The sequence below is a fragment of the Gallus gallus genome, chromosome 1, assembly GCF_016699485.2.
Source record: "Gallus gallus isolate bGalGal1 chromosome 1, bGalGal1.mat.broiler.GRCg7b, whole genome shotgun sequence".
Classification (NCBI taxonomy): Eukaryota; Metazoa; Chordata; class Aves; order Galliformes; family Phasianidae; genus Gallus; species Gallus gallus.
The window spans coordinates 89,553,257-89,572,665 of NC_052532.1; the positions used below are offsets into that span (position 1 = coordinate 89,553,257).

Below are 19,409 nucleotides of genomic sequence, written 5' to 3' on the forward strand. Positions count from 1 at the left end.
TTGAAGCATGCTTTAAAGAATGTACAAGAATACCACAGGTGTTACTTTCTTCCATTGCATACCCTACCACTGCCTAGTGCCAGAATCAATATCTTGCTAGACTGCAGCTCATACCAAGAGAGGGTCTGGTACATTTCCATATTCACAGCTTGTGGCATGAATCCTGTGGACTTTAAACACTGTGCCCCAAAGAAGTTAATATTATTCTGTTACTCCTGGGGGTCAGAATGTAATTCTCCACATTGCTGCAGAGCAGAGCTGATGTTTTTTCTTATAAAGCTTTGAGGTGAAACTAATGCCCCCTGGCCAGCAAGGTGGTTGGTCAGTTAAATAGCTGGTCAGGGAATCTGCCGTCTGACTCCCTTCCCTCTGTCACTAGATTTCTGGGTGACCCTAGGGAAGTTGTTTACCTGCCTTTTTCTCTTCTCTAATGCACAGTTAATAACACTTACTTGCTTACCTGATGACCTTGTCAGTATTCTTTACAAGTTCCGTTCTTACATCAGAAAGACTAATGGAGCTCATCATCCTAAATGTTATGTTCTCACCTCTTGGTACTACATACTAAACCAGACATTTTCTTTGCTTGAAGGTGAAAGTAGCTTAATACACCAAAAAGTCTACCTTAGTTCAGTTAACCACTTACTGATCTAGCCTGGTGCTGTGTAATTAAAGACTGCTTAGCTTTTAGAGGGCATGGAAATCACAGAAGACTACTACCTGCTGTTTAGAGTTGTAAAACAATTCAAGACTGTAATTCTGATATGTGCTCATAAGGTTTATTCATGTACTCATTATAATGATTGAGAACCCATGATGTGAGAAATATTCTGCTAACAAACTCTTACCAAGAAGAGTAGTTTAAGTAAATCCAATGGTCTTTCACTATCTATGTATGCAGCATCTGTGTATTTCTGAGGTATGTTAAGTACTTCATCCCCACTTGTTCCTCCCCAGCTTCAGCTTTTTGGAAATCAAATGAGCTGTTTGTTTAAAGAAAAAAATACTATTGCAAATTACTATTAGGGTGTACATGCATCTTTGGCATAATGCATGAAATTCAAAATGGGACAGAGGAGTACAGAAAGGAGAAAAAAATCAGTTATGATGATAAATGATTTCATAACTTGGAAACCGATGAGCTTTCTCTGCAAAGTAACTTTTAGAAGGAGGTTAAAAAAAAATATGCAGTAGATTACCAAAAATGTGCAAGGTGACAAGAGATAGCATAAAGAATGTACAGATTATACAGATAAACACTGAATCACGTTACTTGATTCCTATCATCACATTATAACAACACAAGTGCACTTGTAGGCATGTAATAGGTGGAAGCTTCTTCCAGGCAGTCATATACTAACTGCCCAGTTTGTGGGGAGCAGTAGGTCCGTCTTTAAGCTCACTTGGGACAGTTAAAGTGAAATACTGTGGTGAGGAACCTAATTCTGCTGTACTCGATGAAGATCAATAAGTGTCTGCTGAAGATGGTTTAAGTTGGAAGGGTCCTTAGAATGGTGACCTTTAGATGGGTAATCGTACTTAAGATCCAAAGATGTCCTGTTGCTATAGGGCAGTACTCAAGCACTTGGCTTAGGCGCTGCAGAGAAGTGTCCAAAGCGAGGCAGAAAGAAGCCCTTCTTTTTCTCCAGTGAATATTGATAAACTTACGTAATCCTTTTATCTGCTTCTGCGGGCCCAGACTTTTCACAACCTTCATGGTGATACTGTATGGCTTAATTGTGAAGCCTAATTCATTAAAGGACTTTCCATCACACAGAAGTGAGAGTAAGGTTCATGATTATTGACTAGCTGGGATTTCTTTTCAAGGAAAAAATTCATACTGACTGTAACAAAATGTTTAAATGTCATGATATGCATATGTTTGTACTTATATATATATATATATTTATATGTAAGTATCAGTTTAACAGCTATTGCTACAATCCACAAGAGTAACAATCAGCAGTAGAAACAACAGCAACTGTAAATTTTCAAGAAGGCAAGAGTCTTTCATTTACTTCCCTTGTATTTATTTGACGGATGAAAAATTACCTAACAGATTAAATATTTGGCAGGAAACCAAACACTATATACTGACGATTCAATCTGTCTGTTCCCTATATGAGTGGTCAATTGTGTTGCATTCATTAATGTTTTGTTTGGGGTAGTTATTTACATATTTTTCTGTTAACTTTCCAGCATTTTCCATTTCCAGTGAAAATAGCCAGGTCGTTATGATTGCCATTTCAGCTGCAGTTGCCATCATTCTCCTCACGGTTGTTGTGTACGTCTTGATTGGGAGGTTAGTTTGTGCTCTGTTTTGCACATTTTCTCCTTCTTCCATTTCCCTTTGGGACCTTGATGAGCGTGGCAAATCGAGCATCGTCAGGCAGTAGTGTGGCTGGTTTGCACCTTCTCCTTTGTCTGCTTCCACAGAGCTCTGAGCTGCTTGGTAATGAGCCCGCTAACATTCACAGCCCCAATCATGCAGCAGTTGTTAAAAAAAGCTATAAACACATTCTTAGGCAATTGTAAAATTAAACTGTAGGGGTCAAAAATCAACAAATCTTCTCATTAGCCAATTTCCTCAAATTCCCTGAGAACATAACATGCCTCTATAGGGTAGAGAGAATGTAAATATCATTAAATTTTCAAACAGACCTTTAACTGTGAAGGAAAAACATTCAATTCTGTTTCCACCTGCAGTTCACATATACAATTCTCTATATTCATTTTTTCTTCTCTGTTGCTTGTAGATTCTGCGGATACAAGAAGTCTAAACATGGTACCGATGAGAAAAGACTACATTTTGGGAATGGCCACTGTAAGTTAACGCAGTCTTTTAATGCTTACAGATTTGTGGAATTCATCCCCTAGATAATTTATGGTTTTCAGTTAATAAATAAATAAATAAGCCATACCTCAGTTAATCCAAGGTGAAATTGGGAAGAGAATTCTATTCTCTTGTGGGTAAGCAGATTTTTCCCTAACAAACAGTCTTTGTCTCAATTTTATTCATTTATGTTCAGATTAGTAATAAGCAAAACACTGTTGTGTTCAAGCAAGGCATGTGGTTATCAATATGATATTGATTCTGCTGTGCATTAGTGAAAAACAGTGTGACTTCAACTTCCTCCTTATCAACTGTATAACATCTAAGCAATCTTTTTTTTTTTTTTTTTTCCCCAAAGCAAAATACAAAATCAATGAAACAAATCTTGATGACTGCTGAAGGGACTGTGAAAACTGGTTGTTAACAAAAGTGATGCACTAACAAATTTAGTTTAGAATTATTGTAAGCATAGACTGAAAAGTGATTTGGAGTAGTTTTTTAAATTAAGAATAACTACTAAACAAGTGTCTACCAATTTAATAAGATTTCCTAATCCAGCTCTGTTTATAAATGTTTTGTTAGAGCCCTGATTTTCTAATTAGAAGAGCGTTTTCATTGAGTCTCACCCACAACTAGGAAGAGAGACTTTCTACTGACTTATACTGTCTTTGAGTCACAAAATAAATGTAAACAGTTAAGGATGTGTCATTTTTGTCATCCTGAGGAATCTGGGCTACTGTTGATATTTCTCTAAAAGACCAATCCAGAGCCTATCCAGTTTTGATATTTTCATACCTATTTCTGATGAGGTGACATGGCCCATCATTCCTGGATCATTTGTCTGTGTCCTGTGAAAGGAGCAGCATGGAGCAAGGTCCTATCCAAGAGATGCATGGTGCAGGAGTTGATTTTTCTGATCCCGGGAGTGACCTGTGGCTATTAGAAAGGAGACACTTGCTATCGCCATAGCTGGCTGGGGAGATCCTTCTGCAATATATCAGTTTCTCTGAGCCTCGTTTTGCATGGTGAATAACCTGGCAGAGGTTACCAAAGCAGAGGAATTCCAGATCATGAGAACTAGGTCATAATCAAAGTTCTGCCTATACTCTCTTTAAAGCAGAAATAAATGAATTTTGGAGAAGTTTAAGAGAGAAGAAGGTGATGGTTTAAAATTCCCAGTGAGGAGTGGAGAAGGCTTCAGAAATTTTTATCACTGCATTTTTTCTTTCCTTTAGAGAGAGCATAAATATCATTCATAAACACCATACATAAACACCTTTTTTTTCCACTGAATTCTTGATGTCTAATAAGCATGCTTTTAGTAAGAAGCAGCAGTCTTTTGGAACTGCTTCAGCTCCAGAGAAATACCCTGCTATACCATATAAACCATGTAGAACCATGTATTTCTATTGTTTGGCGTGCTGTAAGGTTAATGTGGTATACACTTAATCATTTTCCTTCTATTCTTATCCTTTTGCACACAATGACACTATATCATCCTCAAGAAGAGAGTTATTGGTATCCGTATGTCACTCCTCTCAAATGTACCTCCTCACCAAATATAATTGAATTAACATTTTAATGAGGGATTTACTGGCAGTAGTTGGAAATTAGGACTGCTTCCTAATCCCAGTGGCAATGGAGTAAATATTCTTTGACTGTTCGTGTTATTATGTTAAGTTTGAAGCCCTTCTTTATCTCCAGAGAGCCATATCCACAAACACGTGTGCTCCTTCCCTACATTGTTAAGGGATATGCAAACTGTAGCAATGGGTTTGCATTGTGCAGCCCATCAACAGCTAACCAACTAGCCTGCAAAAAAATCTATATGAGTACATGTGGCCCATAGAATTAATGCTTCATCATCCAAATTTAATGAGGTTATAAAATAAAAGCAGCCAGTAAAAAAAAGTGTTGCAGACAAATAACAGGTCAGAGTTTGTTCTCCTTACTCCTACACAATGGAAAGTCGCAATCACTATTCTTAAACATGTCAGTGCAGTTAAATTCCTGTGGATTAAATTGCTTTTAATTTGGCTTTAGATATTTATGTACTGCTTTCTGAGGAGTGCCATGCTGATCCACGGTGTAGTCAGAACAGAGATGATCATGAATCTGATGTTTCTGTTACAAATTCTTGAAAGTTATTTAATGATTTCGCCATTACTTATATGTTAGGATTTGTATGTATCTACACATGTGACTGTCAAAGCTTTAGTATTCTACTAAACTTGAGTCTTTCTCAAAGAATAAGAAAATATTTCCTGTGAACTAGAAAAGGGTAAAGTAACTTCCCTGGCTGTTGTAAAGTTTCAGCATCTCAAATAGAGCAGCTGGTTTATTTCAATCAGTTTATTCTGAATTACTTTAAAAAAGGCACCAGCCATGAGCTATTCCCTGCAGCCTTATTACAAATCCTATAATATTACTTCAAAGGAGCAAAAATGTGTTTCACCTCCTCAGATCCTCTCCCTTTGCCTTCTTTGGCTAGACCTTTTTTATTTTTTTGCTACCCTTAGGGCAATTCATGCTGGTAAAATGAAAATGTAAATTATTATGTTTGCACAGAATGAGCTGTAAAGTAGTACAGCTTAACACATGTGTATGTGTTTATTATCTGTTTTTCATGACAGAACCCAGTTACTATACAAGCTGCCCTTAATTATTGGTGTGAAGGGATTATTCTCCTTGCAGTCACCATCACCTGATCTTGGGAACCTCTGGGGTCAGCATTAAAAATCTGCAGCCAAAATCCCCTCAGAGCAGAAGCTTTTAATTGTTGTTATTTTTATTGAGGGTATGAGAGAGCCTGTAATGTACATTCAGCATGGACGGAAAGGAGTATTTACAAGATTTTTAACCAACAGCAATATACAGCCAATTACTTTTTGTTTTACTTGCACGTAATTCTGTAATCATCAGTCTCTTGAAGGAAACACTCTCGGCATTTAATGCTGCACATACGCAGCCCTTCTGTTAAGAGCATGGCTCTTAGTTTGCATTGTTTTCTAGCCAATTAGTTTAGAAACTCAGTTTCATCATTTCTTTGTCAATTCTGATGCCAATAAATCTCCATAAAATTGATATATATTTTTTTGCACATACCCTTGGGATTGTTTGACAAAACAATGGCAATTTCTAACTAATGGTGCAAAAGCACTTTTTCCCATCTACCTAACCACAATGAAATGTGTTTAACTATGGTAGTGGTCAACAATTGGATGCAGTAGAATAATACCATGCTGGAAGGGCTATTCCTGAGTAGATTAAAGCAATAGTTAGTATCTTTTACATGACTAACTGAGGCAATTGGAACTAGAAAGTTTAGGAGCTCACGTTTCGTGTTAGAACCAGCAAACATCAAGCTGGATATACTGGCTATTTTGCTTTTTGATAGAGAATGTCTTTATATTCTAAAATGAATATGGAGAGAGACACACAAATTACTGAGTATGAATACAAGCATGACCTTAAGCTGGGGAGGAGGAATGCTTTGCCTTCAGCATCTTCATGGAGAGAAATGTTGGGAATGATAGTTTGTTCCCCATTCCAGTTCTGCTGGATTATGTGTTATGAACAGCTTGAAAGTGGCTTTAAAATCACACAGTCATTTGAATTAGTGCTTGACTCAATCAAGCAGAGGAATCCTTGGCCAAGAGACTGTACAAAGGGACAAAATATAGCATAGGTAGTAGGGGTAACTCACTACTAGATCCAAACAGTAATGCTAAGAATGACTGGCTTCCATCTTGTGTATTTTTAACAGAAGGGGTAGGAAGAGGCATGTGTTTATTTATGTATAATTTTATTTTTCCTGTGTATCTTGTTAGAGGAATCAGAAATGAAACAGGTTGAATTTAAGTGCTTTCCTTAGTACATCCCTAAGAATTTTTCAGGTTTACTGTGACATCAACCATTAATTCCAGGTCTCGTTACCTTGTAAGGAACAGTTTGAAGCAATATAAATAACAATAAATAACAGTATAAACAGAGCAAGCAAAGACAGTCAGGGACTATTTTAACATTTGAAAACTGTTAAAATATGGCAAGTGCTATGCTTTTCAAACTTCTGTGTAATAACTACATGAGTGTCTCTGATTTCACTCTGTCTTAAGATTCCTGGAGACTCATCAAAAGCTATTTGATTTGAAGAAGCAATGTACTCTTTTCTTCTATTGATTGTATTTCTGTTATCTCATTTGCTTTCTTTAGACAGATTAATTAAGTCCAAGTAACATTTTCTCTATGTATTTGCTTTCATACAGTAAAACTCCCAGGCCTGAGAACTTATGTAGATCCACATACGTACGAAGATCCCAATCAAGCTGTACATGAATTTGCCAAGGAACTAGATGCTTCTAATATATCAATTGATAAAGTTGTTGGAGCAGGTAATGACCACTAAAATACCTTTTTACTGTATGTACTGTTTTGCATCTTTGACTTTATACTTGTGACTGGAAAGGAAGTCTTCGTAGGTTTGCGACTTCCTGGATCATATTTGAAGCTCACTTCAGTACATATGGGTGATTAGTGGCACACACATCTATTTGCTTCCCAAAGAAAGCAGATAATAAGATCGTTTTTCAAATGACACCCCACAGCCCACACTTGGACACAGCACTCGTGGGAGTAAAGAGAGACTTCAGTTTCACTTGTATGTTTCTCTTTAAAATCAGTCAGCGTAGAAATGGTATCAACTGTGAAGATGCTTTCTATATTTTCCTTAAAAGGACTGGTGACTATCACGCTTTGAGTGAAAGCACAAACTCATTTCATACCAGTCACCACACATCCATCAGAATGCAGTGACCTTTGCTATTAGATTGATTTTGGTCACTGTTTTGGATTTGAATTATTGATTTAGGAGGAAAGGGTTGTATATCTGATAACCAATTGTCTGAAGCATAAGGATGCCATAGATTGTTGGGTTTACTGAAAGCAAACTGTCAAAATGAGCAGATTTTGTAGCAGAGGAGAGAGATGGCAGAAAGTCTCATCACACTGAGTTGTCCATGTTGCTGTGCAGCGTGAAGCTCTTGATGGGATGCGTTCTTGATCCTTGAAGTGAAGTGGCAGATTGCCTCATTGAGCCAGGTGATCATGAAGTGTTAGCTTTCCTGCTGTATTAAAGCATTTATGAGAGAAAGACTATTGATTTTTAATCCTTTGAAAATTACTAGTTCTTTTATTATTGATTTCTTTTTTTTTACTTCTCTCTACATTTACTATTTGAATTAAAATCATGAGATGTGAGAGAAACAGACTTCTAGTGCACAGCAAATGATTTTCATTTGGAAAAAGATGTGGAACGATGCTGCTATGCTCAGTGCACCTCCTGAATAGCCCAGTAAAAGGAAGCACTATTAATTCCCTTGTATTGCAGCTACTCAGCTGCTTGTATGAATTTAGGTTATCTTCTGAAAAGGTAGGATTCTTGTTTCTTGTTGGTTTTAATTTTGCCCCACAAGAGTGCACTGTTCTCCATCATCTTCAGTATAGGCATCAAAGCTTTGGTACTGTTCATAATAGAGAATGATATGGCAATAGAGAAGGAGGGTGTTATTGAAAAGCTAAGTCCAAGAGTAGTATGTTTCTTTGCAAGACTTTAAGTAGAGTCTTCATTCTCAAGCTTCCTTAACTTGGGTTGTCTGGAGTTTATGAATCTAGAAAGCAAATTCTAAGAAACAGTGATATGTCATACTGTATGACTCATTGTTTGGATATATCTTTAATTAAAAGTGCACATGAGAATTAGAAATAAACCAAAATTGGCCAAGTATGAGCTCTGTAAATGGAGCAATGCCTTTCAGAGAAGCTTGAAAACAGCTCTAAATGTCTTACAACAGCCAGGTGGTTTAAAAATAAGTCTCTTTGCTCCATTCCGCTTCAGTGAAAGTGAAAGCAGGTTCAACATCAAAACCTACAGGTCTTCCACCTTGAAGCTGGGCTTCACTTTTGTATACGTTATGAGGCCATGATTCAGATACATGCAGCTTAAACGCTACATATGGCATTAAATTTAGCATTTCCTATTAACAGTCCTGAATGATGCCAATAGGAAGTAAAAGAGATGGGGAGGGGGAGAGGGAATGCAGTTGAAAACACTTTATGCAGTGGTGGGAGCTTCCAAAATGAGTTTGTAGCATCGCTTCACACTGTCCTCTTGTGCTACATGTGATAGCTCGTGTAATCAGAACATTATGAAAGTCACGTGAAATGCAGTGAGTGTCTGCTAGACTGCTTCTGCAGGAGCACTTTCTTTCCTCTCTAAAACAGAAAGGCATTTCCTGTCTCTTACTTGAGTCAGTGACTTCTTTGAGTGAAGGACCTGGTCTTTTCCTCTTTTACAAATGCAAGTGTGAATGAAATTATAAAAAGATAGTGATTCATTTGACTACATTGAATTGTGACATAAGTAATGAGACCTTCAAGTCAGAGAAGTAATTTTGGTATTCTTGGGTATTTTTCCAAATATTTTTTTTTACATCCTTAGCCAGAAATCTCTGAGAAAATAGAGGGCAGCTTACACAGCTTTGAGAACATTCTCAAATGTAATAAGGAAATTCTTTTATCCAAAAGAACCTCAAGAAAAACACAAGGGATTTTAGTGAGAGGCTAAGCATAAGAAAATTGAGGTCAGGAGCCACATTTTCAGGTTTTTCTTTATAATAATCCCTTCTTTTAAAACAACTCACTTGTTTTTATGGATCCAGTTCAACAAACCACTTAAAAAGTTTAAATCCAATTGGATCACAGGAGAATACTAAGGAAAATGCTTTCTTGATTTGGAATTGACATAAGATTGTACTTTGCTGAACATGAAGTGCATACGCGCTTCCCTTTCAAAGGTTAAACATGCTTGTAGCATATCACTGTGTTGGCCAAAGTACTTCAAACATTTAGGGGCTTTATTGCAAAACATTGCAGTGTCTCAGCGAGGGCGTGCAGCGTATTGGCATAGTGTTGCTGAGGTTCCTGAGGCTTGTTAAACGCTCAGTTTAGCTGCCCCTCCAGCTCTGAGGGGGCTTCATACACACAAAAGCAGTGTAATCACCATTTTAAAACACAGCGCAATTAAGGCAGCCACCAGTTTCCTGGATTCATCTTTTACTTGTCCCTTGGATCCAAAGGCATGGCCAATGCCACTTAGTGATGGCATAAGCAGCCTGTTTAAAAAAGTTAAGATTTCCTGAAGAGGGATCTTTATATCACGAACAGCCCTACCAATAATATCTATTTGCTTTCCACATATAAATAGACACATCAGTCTGCAAAGCATCTCATACAGTTTTTATAGGTGTAGCTTAATTAAAAATGAGCGCTTCAGAAAGGCTTTATATAAAAAGCCATCAACCTAATATCTTAAAATCAGTGCTAGATTTTCCACCTTCCATCTCATACACAAAGCTTTCTTCCTACTAAACAATATCTGATGAGTTACTGTTTCTTTATATATGGGTGCACCCAATCAATTTCCTACTAGGACCATATAGAAATAATTTACAGGAAAAAGAAATGTAGTATAACTGCATATCAATGTGGATTTTGGCCACATAAACTTAACGTAGCATTCATATGGCCATGCATGTGAGGGAACTGAAGGTTAGAGTAGTTGGTTTACCTGGTGAACTTTCTCCAGATTACTCAGTCATTCATGAGTAGGAACTAAAGCAATGTTTATATGTTGATCAAGATTATTTTTTTTCTAGAAACTAAACTCATTTCATATTCCCAGGCACCAAGAAGATTAATTGCCATGAAGGGTCTGATTTTTAGTCTCCTGTAGCATCCACTGGCCTCAAGGCATTTGTGGAATCTAATTAATCACCCAAGATCTAAATTGTGCAGCCATGGCTAAATGGGACCATGCTGATGGACGTCAGCCATAACCTTTTCCTTCTCAAAAGCCAAATAAATATCAGATATACTATTCCAGACTGAACTGAAGGACTTATTGCCTAGACTACTTGCTGAAATCACAGATACACTCTATTGACATTACCTGACCAACAGTTTTAAGGTTAGCTTGTCACAGCTTTTTGGACCATGGAAGCATAGAGAAAAGGGAACACAAAGCTGAACATTATATTATTTATTTCAAGCCTTTTTCTTCATTTCTTCTGTTTTAAAGTCATGTTTTGGTCTTCCTCTTTGTGATGTTCTGACAGTATTGAACAGGAGTTAGTGTTTGAACTGAAGAAGTGTTTGCTGTAGGTAAAACATGCAGGTCATCTTAGTTTGCAGAGGTTGAATATTTTTAATTAAGAACTCTGAATAGAATTCAGCACTCAATACTTACCAGTAATAGGTTTCACAATTCATTTTCTGAGCTGTTGCTTGTCATGTCAGCCTGAAATTACAAATAACAGTTGAAATAATGGATGTAAGTGCTATTGTAGTAGTATATTCTTGCTTATATAAAGTTATACCCTGCTGTTTTTTTGTTTTTTTTTTAAGTGTTTAATATATTAGTAGCACATTATCATGCCCAGAGGATGAAGCAGCTCAGCAACTGATAACAACATATTATGGCTTTTACTTCTATATTGTTTACTCAAATCTAGCCTGGGTTACCAACAGAGAAAGGCTGTTGCCCTTTGACACATTTGTTCAGATTCTTTTGGTTAAATTACCTGTCTGACAGAGGAACCTTAGAAAACAAAGCTGAGAAGTGACCCTCAGGGGTCATTAAGTTGATGCTCTTACCCAAAACGGATCTTGTTAGGAACTTTCCTTGATAGATGGTTATTCTTTACAGTCTCCAAGATAAAAGAGTTCATAGACTCACAAGAATATCTTTTTCTGCTGTCCAAGTATCCTTAGCGATACTTTTTTTTTTTTATGATGTAACTGACCTTTATTCTAATTTACACCCATTCTTTGTTTTGCCTCTTGTGTATAGAAAAAGGAGTCAGTGCCCATCTTATTTATAATCATCATTTTGATATGCCAAAGCCATTATCATCTCTCCCTTTCCTCAGTCCTTCTTGTAAATAAATAGGCTCAGTTCCTTGAGTTATGAACATGAACACACAAGCCAGATTGTTAAGATTCTGGTCATTGCTATTACTCCCTTCATCATTCCTGAATTGCAGTGCCACTAATGGGACATGGACTCTAATGCCAGCCATATGGGTGGCAAATTGATGAAAGAATTTCAATTTACAGATAAATGCATTAATACATAAATAAATGAGTTGAAGATAAAATCTAAAACATATCCCATATGATATCACCTCTGAAATCAGTAGTGCATGAGGATTTCAATACAGAGATGTCAATTCATCATACTTTTCTGGGCATTAAATCCACAAAGAGCAACATGATTTCAATTTGCCTATCAGAAAGATTGTATTTGTATGCTTTTGATTTTTTTAAAAAAAATATTGTTTAATGTGAACAATTGGCTGCATGGGTAAAGAGAGAATCATTTCAAGCAAATAAGCTCCAAAAGCCTTTGCTCTTTAGAGGTGTAGCAATGCTATTGAATTTAGGGTTATCATACATTAAGATGGGGAAAGCTTATATATAAATAGTGTAATCACTGTTTCCCTTATACTTTATTGACAAATACAAACAAAATTCCCAATTTGCATAAAAATGACGTTAGCTAGGTTTTGTTTTGCAGGGCCTGTTGCTTTCCAAGTCAAACTTTCTATACGAGACAATTAGAAATAATTTAGCATAGGAAAGACAATATACATTTAGATCTCACATAGTTTGAGGGGGGGAAAAAAAGCAACTTTATGCATTTATTGACAGAAAACGAGTCTTGAAAGCCTCCAATCCTGTAGTTTCTATAAAGACTTTCTCTTCTATTCAGTAAATTGTTTCCTCTGTCTTTAAATATAAAGAAACATGTAGGGCAATTCTTGCTGTCCCCCATTTTCTTGAATGTCTTCCATTCTCTATTTATATAGTGTTTTCTGTTATTTCAATTATTTTGTCATTAAAACAAGGAAGCAAAATGTTCTTATAGTTACTTTAACCTAGGTGCTCTCTGTGCACTTTATTGTGTTGTATGAAGTCCTAAGTATGGGAAGGGTTGGGTAGTTGGGAATCAAAAGTCAGTTACTGCTCATATTTATTTATTTTTTTAAGATATTGGAATTTATGTTCTTGGTGTACTCATTAAAAAAATATGGAAATTTCCAAGTGAATTATTTTCTTGTAGCAGCCTGTTACCGTTTTATGCTTCTTCATTTAAACACTAAGGTAAGTAAATTTTGTCTCTTCCAGGATGTTACATAGCAAAGGATAAACCATACTCTATAAAAGTAAACATTCATCAAACTTGGCTGTTTTCTATTTAAGGATCTCATGCAGTTCACAGTGGGCACAATATTCATAGTGGACTATCATGTCTTGTAGACCCATGGTGACAGGATGTATTTATGCAATTAGATCTATCTGAATAATAGTAGAACAAAAGTAATCTGTATGGCCTGCTTTCATCAGGCACTTCTGTAGTCTTTAACTGGAATGAATAAAATAATTGGGAACCAAACTCTCTCTGGCCAAAATGAGTATTATGTTGACAAGGATGCACAACTATTCAGATACTTTGTGTTAATTGGTTGCTCTCTTACAGTTGTCTGGCTTCATCACCTAGGAAAGAAAATCAGAATTTTCTGGTGATGTTTATACATTCCTCTCCTCTGCAGTCATCTGAATTTGCAGTGCAAGCAGGTGACATTCTCCAGTGTAACAGCCAGAGAGTAGAAGCCTGGGAATGTTAAGTAGTGATCTGCAGTCTTCCTTTGAGTCCACGTCTGTGGTCTATCAGTAGATGTCAAAATTCAGGGACTTTTTGTGAACATTGAGCCTTCTTAACTCCCCATGAAATAACTACATTTAATCTTTCATCTTTTTTCCACTTTTTTTTTTTTTTTTTCTAAGGGGAATTTGGAGAAGTGTGCAGTGGGCGCCTGAAGCTGCCTTCTAAAAAGGAAATTTCAGTGGCCATCAAAACTCTGAAAGCTGGCTACACAGAAAAACAGAGAAGGGATTTCCTGGGAGAAGCAAGCATCATGGGGCAGTTTGACCACCCCAACATCATCCGACTGGAGGGCGTTGTGACTAAAAGTAAGATTTGACAGGAGATAATTTTTTGCATGGGAAGTGTCACCAGATGGCCTCTGGAGGTCTCTTACAACCTAAACTATTCTGTGATAGTCTGATCTTTCTTGAAAGAGTAGAAGAGAGGAAAACACTAACTCATCAGTGTTTATGCTCTGAAAACCCTTCCAGAGATGTTTATGTCATAACCCTGATAGTATGCACCAAATATCATCCATGAGAGATAAGAAAGGAAACGTTTGTAAACTTATGTTGATGGATCCAGCAAAGAGACAAGGACCTTGTCTGTTTTGCTGCTCTCAGGATTCTAAGGACTTAAAAACAGAACCCTGGGTTAATAAGATAGGAAAAAAATGGGGAATGAAAGTAGTCTGCTTGAAAATAAAACAGATGATGTGGAGAAAAAGAAGCATTTCTAAAGAACACTGCAGCTAAGTAATAAGCTGGCAGATTTTAGGAACCAATTTAATACTCTGGAGATATAAATTACTATAAAGCAGCCAAGAGGCACTTGCAGATAAAATCTATTAGAAGTCATGGAGTCTGGTATCCTAAGGTTTCCTAATTGCACTGAAGCAATACTTTCTGCCTTCAACTAAATCATTAGAATTTATCATTAGCGAAAGTTAATGAACAGCCTACCTGGCTACAGCAACTGATGCTAGTATATAAATAAGTCCACCCTTCTTCCTACTTGGTTTTCATGCAGGGAAAATGCTCTGTGTGATATTCAGTATGTACCAGCGTGAGGCATTTAAAAGAGCCTCTAGAATTAATACTGCCTAGATAAAAATCTTTAAAAGTTTCAGGACTTTAAGCTGTCAGTAATAAAATTAATTTTATTTAATTGATAATGTTTTAAGTTTTTTTTTTCTAATGCACATTTTATAAATCTACCATTGGACTGTGGGATAGGTTTTTTTGTTTTGTTTTCAAGCATAATTTTGTCAGTGTTTATGGTAACAAAACAATCTCTTCTGAGACAAAGAAATAGTTGAAATCTCCGTCCATACATGGTACCTCCGTGGGCAAAAATCATATTTGAAGAACCGTCTCCAGCTCCACTTTAAGATAATAGCATGATGTAACAGGCATTCCTGAATGCTGATATTGGTCTTAGAGCTCCTTACCTAGCTGTCCCATGTAAACTGCAGTAGCCGTTTCCCAACCTTCCAAGCAGCTCCCAAGAGCGACAAGGTCTTCTCTTTGCAAGCAGCTAGTGGGATCTCCTACTTGTGGTGCTGCCTTATTTAGGAGAGTTCTGATGCTCATTCATTGTGCTGCTGATTGGCCTCTACCTTGGGATGCAAAGACAGAAATAGTTGGTTGCAGAAAATAGGCATGAAATATAGGCATGAAATATAAGCTTGTTCTGGAAGACATAAATTCAAAGATTTCATCTACACTAAGTTTCCATTGCAAAATAACATGATAAATTTAATGGCCAAAGTGCTGCAGTCATTGTTAAATAGGAGATTGGTAAGACTTTGCATTTGCAGGATGCCCTGAAATTCTTCAGGGGAATGGAAGAATTGTGTAGCATATTTTCTAGTTCATGCTAGAGGGCTCTACTGATAAAGCATGCCTTTAGAAAGAAGAGCTCCTTGCCTTTTCAGTGAACTGCTTGAAATGTGCAGAGGACATTTTCAGTTTAACTGGGCAGAGTACAGCTCATACTTCTTTTTAGTAGATGGTTTTGTTGTTTCTAAGCAACCTTGTTTTTCAAAGTGGGTTATTCAAGATTTCACAAACAGAACGGCACAAGATTTTCACAGCTTACTGTAATAAAGTATATGAAATAAATTCAAATACATTTAAAAATAAATGACAAAAAGTTTGTAAACTCCTGTATGCTAGAAAGAAATATGATTATAATTGTTCCTTTAGGTATGATTCATGAAAGTCTGTTTTGCTGATTTAGATAACAAAAATATTATTCTTCGACTCACGCCTCACAGTTCCTATTAGAAAAGGGTTGCTGGATCTGCCCATATAAATTCAGGTTACCTCCTTTTTTTCAATGACATTTGTTTTATGCAATCAAAATAACATTTACAAACCCTGATTTTCATGAAACAAAAGTGTCTGTACACAGCTGAGCTGATACCTCTGTTGTTACATTTTGTATTTCTGTGGCACTTCAAAAAATAATTTAATGCTCTGCATGCAGAATTCTGAGCATTGCTTATAAATGTGCATTACTAATTCTATCTTCTTGTATTCTTGTGTAGGAAAGCATTAGTAAGTTTATTCTTTGGCAGTATTCACATCAGACTTGCTCTCTGTCTCAAGGGTGGCTAGGAGTGTTCACTGTCTATCACATTGAACTATGAGAGAGCAACATCCAAGTATTCCCAGCTTAAGTCAGTATAACCATCAGGGGTTCAACCTACTCTTCAGATGGCTGGAATAGTAATATGAAGGTTGAGAAAATTGTTTTGGAATTGTCTGTTTTACTGGGTAAAATTAAATGGCATTAATGCAAGAAAAGATAATCCTTTATTTCTTTTTAATATCCACTGAAGTTTTAGAAGAGTAAGAAGGTAGGTTATGTTGTTTGTTTGTTTTTCCCTTGTCTTTTTGTTTTGTTTTTAAACCAGACCAGTATATTGTAATAACAATTTAGTGAGTGTTCATATTTTGTAATGATAGCTATTAAATCACACTCACAAGCACTGGTTTATATACACCATTAGGAGAAAGTCTTCGAATTACTCTTTGGATCTCTCCTAATCCAGATGAGCAGGCAATATGACCTTTCTTCATTAGCTGAAGTCTTTTGAGAGGTCTCAGAGGTGAACTCACTTCTCACACTAAGCACTCTTCTGAAGCTGCAGTAACTGCAATCCCTACAGAAGGACCGCTTGATACGAGAAGTTCTCCAGCTGTGGTGGCTGGGATCTGCCTGCTGACACGCTGGCAGTGTGAAGGAGTTGCACTCACCAAATACAACTTCAGTCCCCTGCTTCAAATTGATTTCGGTTCTGAGTTTTCCTTTACACCCGTCTCCCAGGCGTGCTGTAGTCAGTAATCCTAATAACCAGCACACATGTTCTGCGTAGTTTACTAATATTTTACAGCAATTTGTAGCCTGTTGGTATAATAAATTTCAGCAACACTGTTGACACGAGTTGTTATCGTGTATGAACGGCTGTGCTTTGATAAATGAATGCACAGCGTTCTTTTAAAAGTGCACGGTGTTGCTTCAGAGCATATGCTTCTTATTACAGACATATTTCTAACTGGATGTGAGTGAAACCCTGCACTTAGGCCTTTCTTAATTTGGGTGATCAAGGCAGGAAGATGCTCTCCTAGTAAGCTGAAAGATGGATCTTCTTACTGAAATTTCAGTTTTCTGATGTATCATAAAATTGAGTTTATACACAAAACAAATTCACTTTCTCCTGGTTTCTAACTGCATGGATTATCATAGAAAGTTTTGTATAGCCACACTAGAGTGCTGCCATATACTTTAAAGGTCCAGAAATGGCTTTGGGCTAATATTACATGCCCAATGTAAACAGGGTACATTTTCTGTCACTGCATATTTCCTGCAAGCAACAGAAAACTTCTGGAATTTTTACATCATTCGTTCTTTTATTTGTACTATATCTCACAGAATTCTAAGTCAATGTTTTGAATGGAAAGTTTGTTCTCACTAGTTAATGGATGGCAGTCAATTTCCTGTTAGTGTGTCTCCCACAGCACAATGCATCAGCTGCACAGCAGAAAGGTGTTTTAACCCCTTCATCTATGCAGAGAGGACAAAAGATCTTCTCCTGAAAATTCACTGAAGAATTGAAATTATTTTGAAATTAATATTTTTCTCCTTAGGAATTTCTATTTGATGGAAATTTTGGGAGTAGGCGGCAGAAAAAAGGGTAGTTAAAATTTACTTTGCTTTTCTCATGGCTTTCTGGATTTTGATTGTAGCAGATATATCTTTGAGCCTCATCCTGTTCAATTTTAAGAGCTTCATTTTTAAAAGTTTGTTTAAAAGAAGTATCACCAGCTATACAATATGAAGGCTTTTGTCGTGCTTTTATGGTCAGAAGCCTTCCTTTCCTGCATTACATATGAAATAACAATTCACTTCCTTAAATGACTGCATGTTCCTACCCCCTTTCTCTCTACCACAAAGAGAAAATAAACAAAGATTTAAAAAATATTATGAAATAATAAACTGCATATGATGGTGAAATATTAGCAGGGCAGTGACCTTTGGAAATGGTTGCTGTAATCGCATTCATTTTTGTATTAATTTCTCTTCAGCGTGTCGGAGTCGTATATAACACCTTAGTTATGTTACAAAATACCCTAGGGTAGAAAGAACAGTTTCACTAACTGGTCTGAATCTGCCCAGATGAATTTTCATATACAAGAGGCTTCCCAAGGGTGCAGGAGTAATACTAAAGGGAGCCTGCTGCTGCTCTCGGGTACCTCCGCAGCAGGAATGTGTTGGCTGCGCCCCCACAGCAGAGCCCTCGCCCCTCTGTTGTGCAGAGCAGAGACCTGAGGTGACAAGTTATGACTCTTCTGTAGCCCATGCCCAATTCCCTCCAGGAAGAAGCATCAGGATATGTGTGCGGCAGAGCACAGCTGCATAAATGCAACCATTTGGCTCACCTGCTGGACAAGGCACAGTGTGCTGAAAATGCAGGATGCTTCACTTACTAAAAATCATATCAGTTTAAACCAAAGGAACTCTGTTGTTGTTGATGTTGTGGCAAACACAAATTGCATTGTAGGCACAGCGATTTTTGCATGTTTCTTTTTGCTTTCTATTTTAACACTAAGATTTTCCATGAGATTTGGTAGATTTGGATACATGTCCGAAATGCCCTTTTTACTGATCATTCTATAGTCATTTTAAATGCCTGACCCCTGTAATGTATTTGCAGGTAAACCAGTTATGATTGTTACTGAATACATGGAAAACGGTTCCTTGGACAGCTTCCTACGGGTGAGTGCAGTAGATCATTACATGGGGCATGACCAGCTCCCGTTCTGAGCTTGTTATGAATTTGTAGCCACTCTACTCTGATGCATTGTGAGCTGTTGTTCCTTAATACTTCATTATTTCCACTGGTTGTCTGCATTATGAACAGCAAAATGCTGTTGCATTTTGACTGCTTGCTGCCTGCCACTATTATTCCAAAAAGAAGTGAAACATTTTTCATATTATTTGTATGTCATGTCTATTAAATAAAAATAATTCTGGCACATTTAAATAAAAATTGTTTTACGTGGGGCAAAGCTACCACTGTAATGCAGTTGTGCTTATTGTTTGGCAGCCTGTATGTCTTGTAAGTGATTTCCAAAGCAAACAGATTTGTGGAAATGCTATTGGTAAGCTGTTAATAGTGAGCCAAGAGCCATTTCCCTATATGTTAAGTTTAGGGAATAGACCTTACGTGAGTGTGTTTGAAATGTTTTGCTAGCAAACTTTATTAGCCTGATTTCTTTCCCTAACCTTAGACATACTTACACTGCT

General features: G+C 36.9%; 1 protein-coding gene across 4 annotated transcripts in view; it reads left to right on the forward strand.

Moving 5' to 3' along the window:
* The window catches only part of EPHA3 (EPH receptor A3), a 221,216-nt gene that overhangs the window by 170,301 nt on the left and 31,506 nt on the right, over window positions 1–19,409 (forward strand). For all 4 annotated transcript variants that reach the window (NM_205430.3, XM_015295857.4, XM_040669158.2 and 1 more), the window contains 5 exons: window positions 2,200–2,302; window positions 2,757–2,824; window positions 7,099–7,224; window positions 13,736–13,921; window positions 18,817–18,878. In NM_205430.3, the coding sequence (NP_990761.2) occupies window positions 2,200–2,302; window positions 2,757–2,824; window positions 7,099–7,224; window positions 13,736–13,921; window positions 18,817–18,878 (545 nt within the window). The remainder of the gene's footprint in view (window positions 1–2,199; window positions 2,303–2,756; window positions 2,825–7,098; window positions 7,225–13,735; window positions 13,922–18,816; window positions 18,879–19,409) is intronic.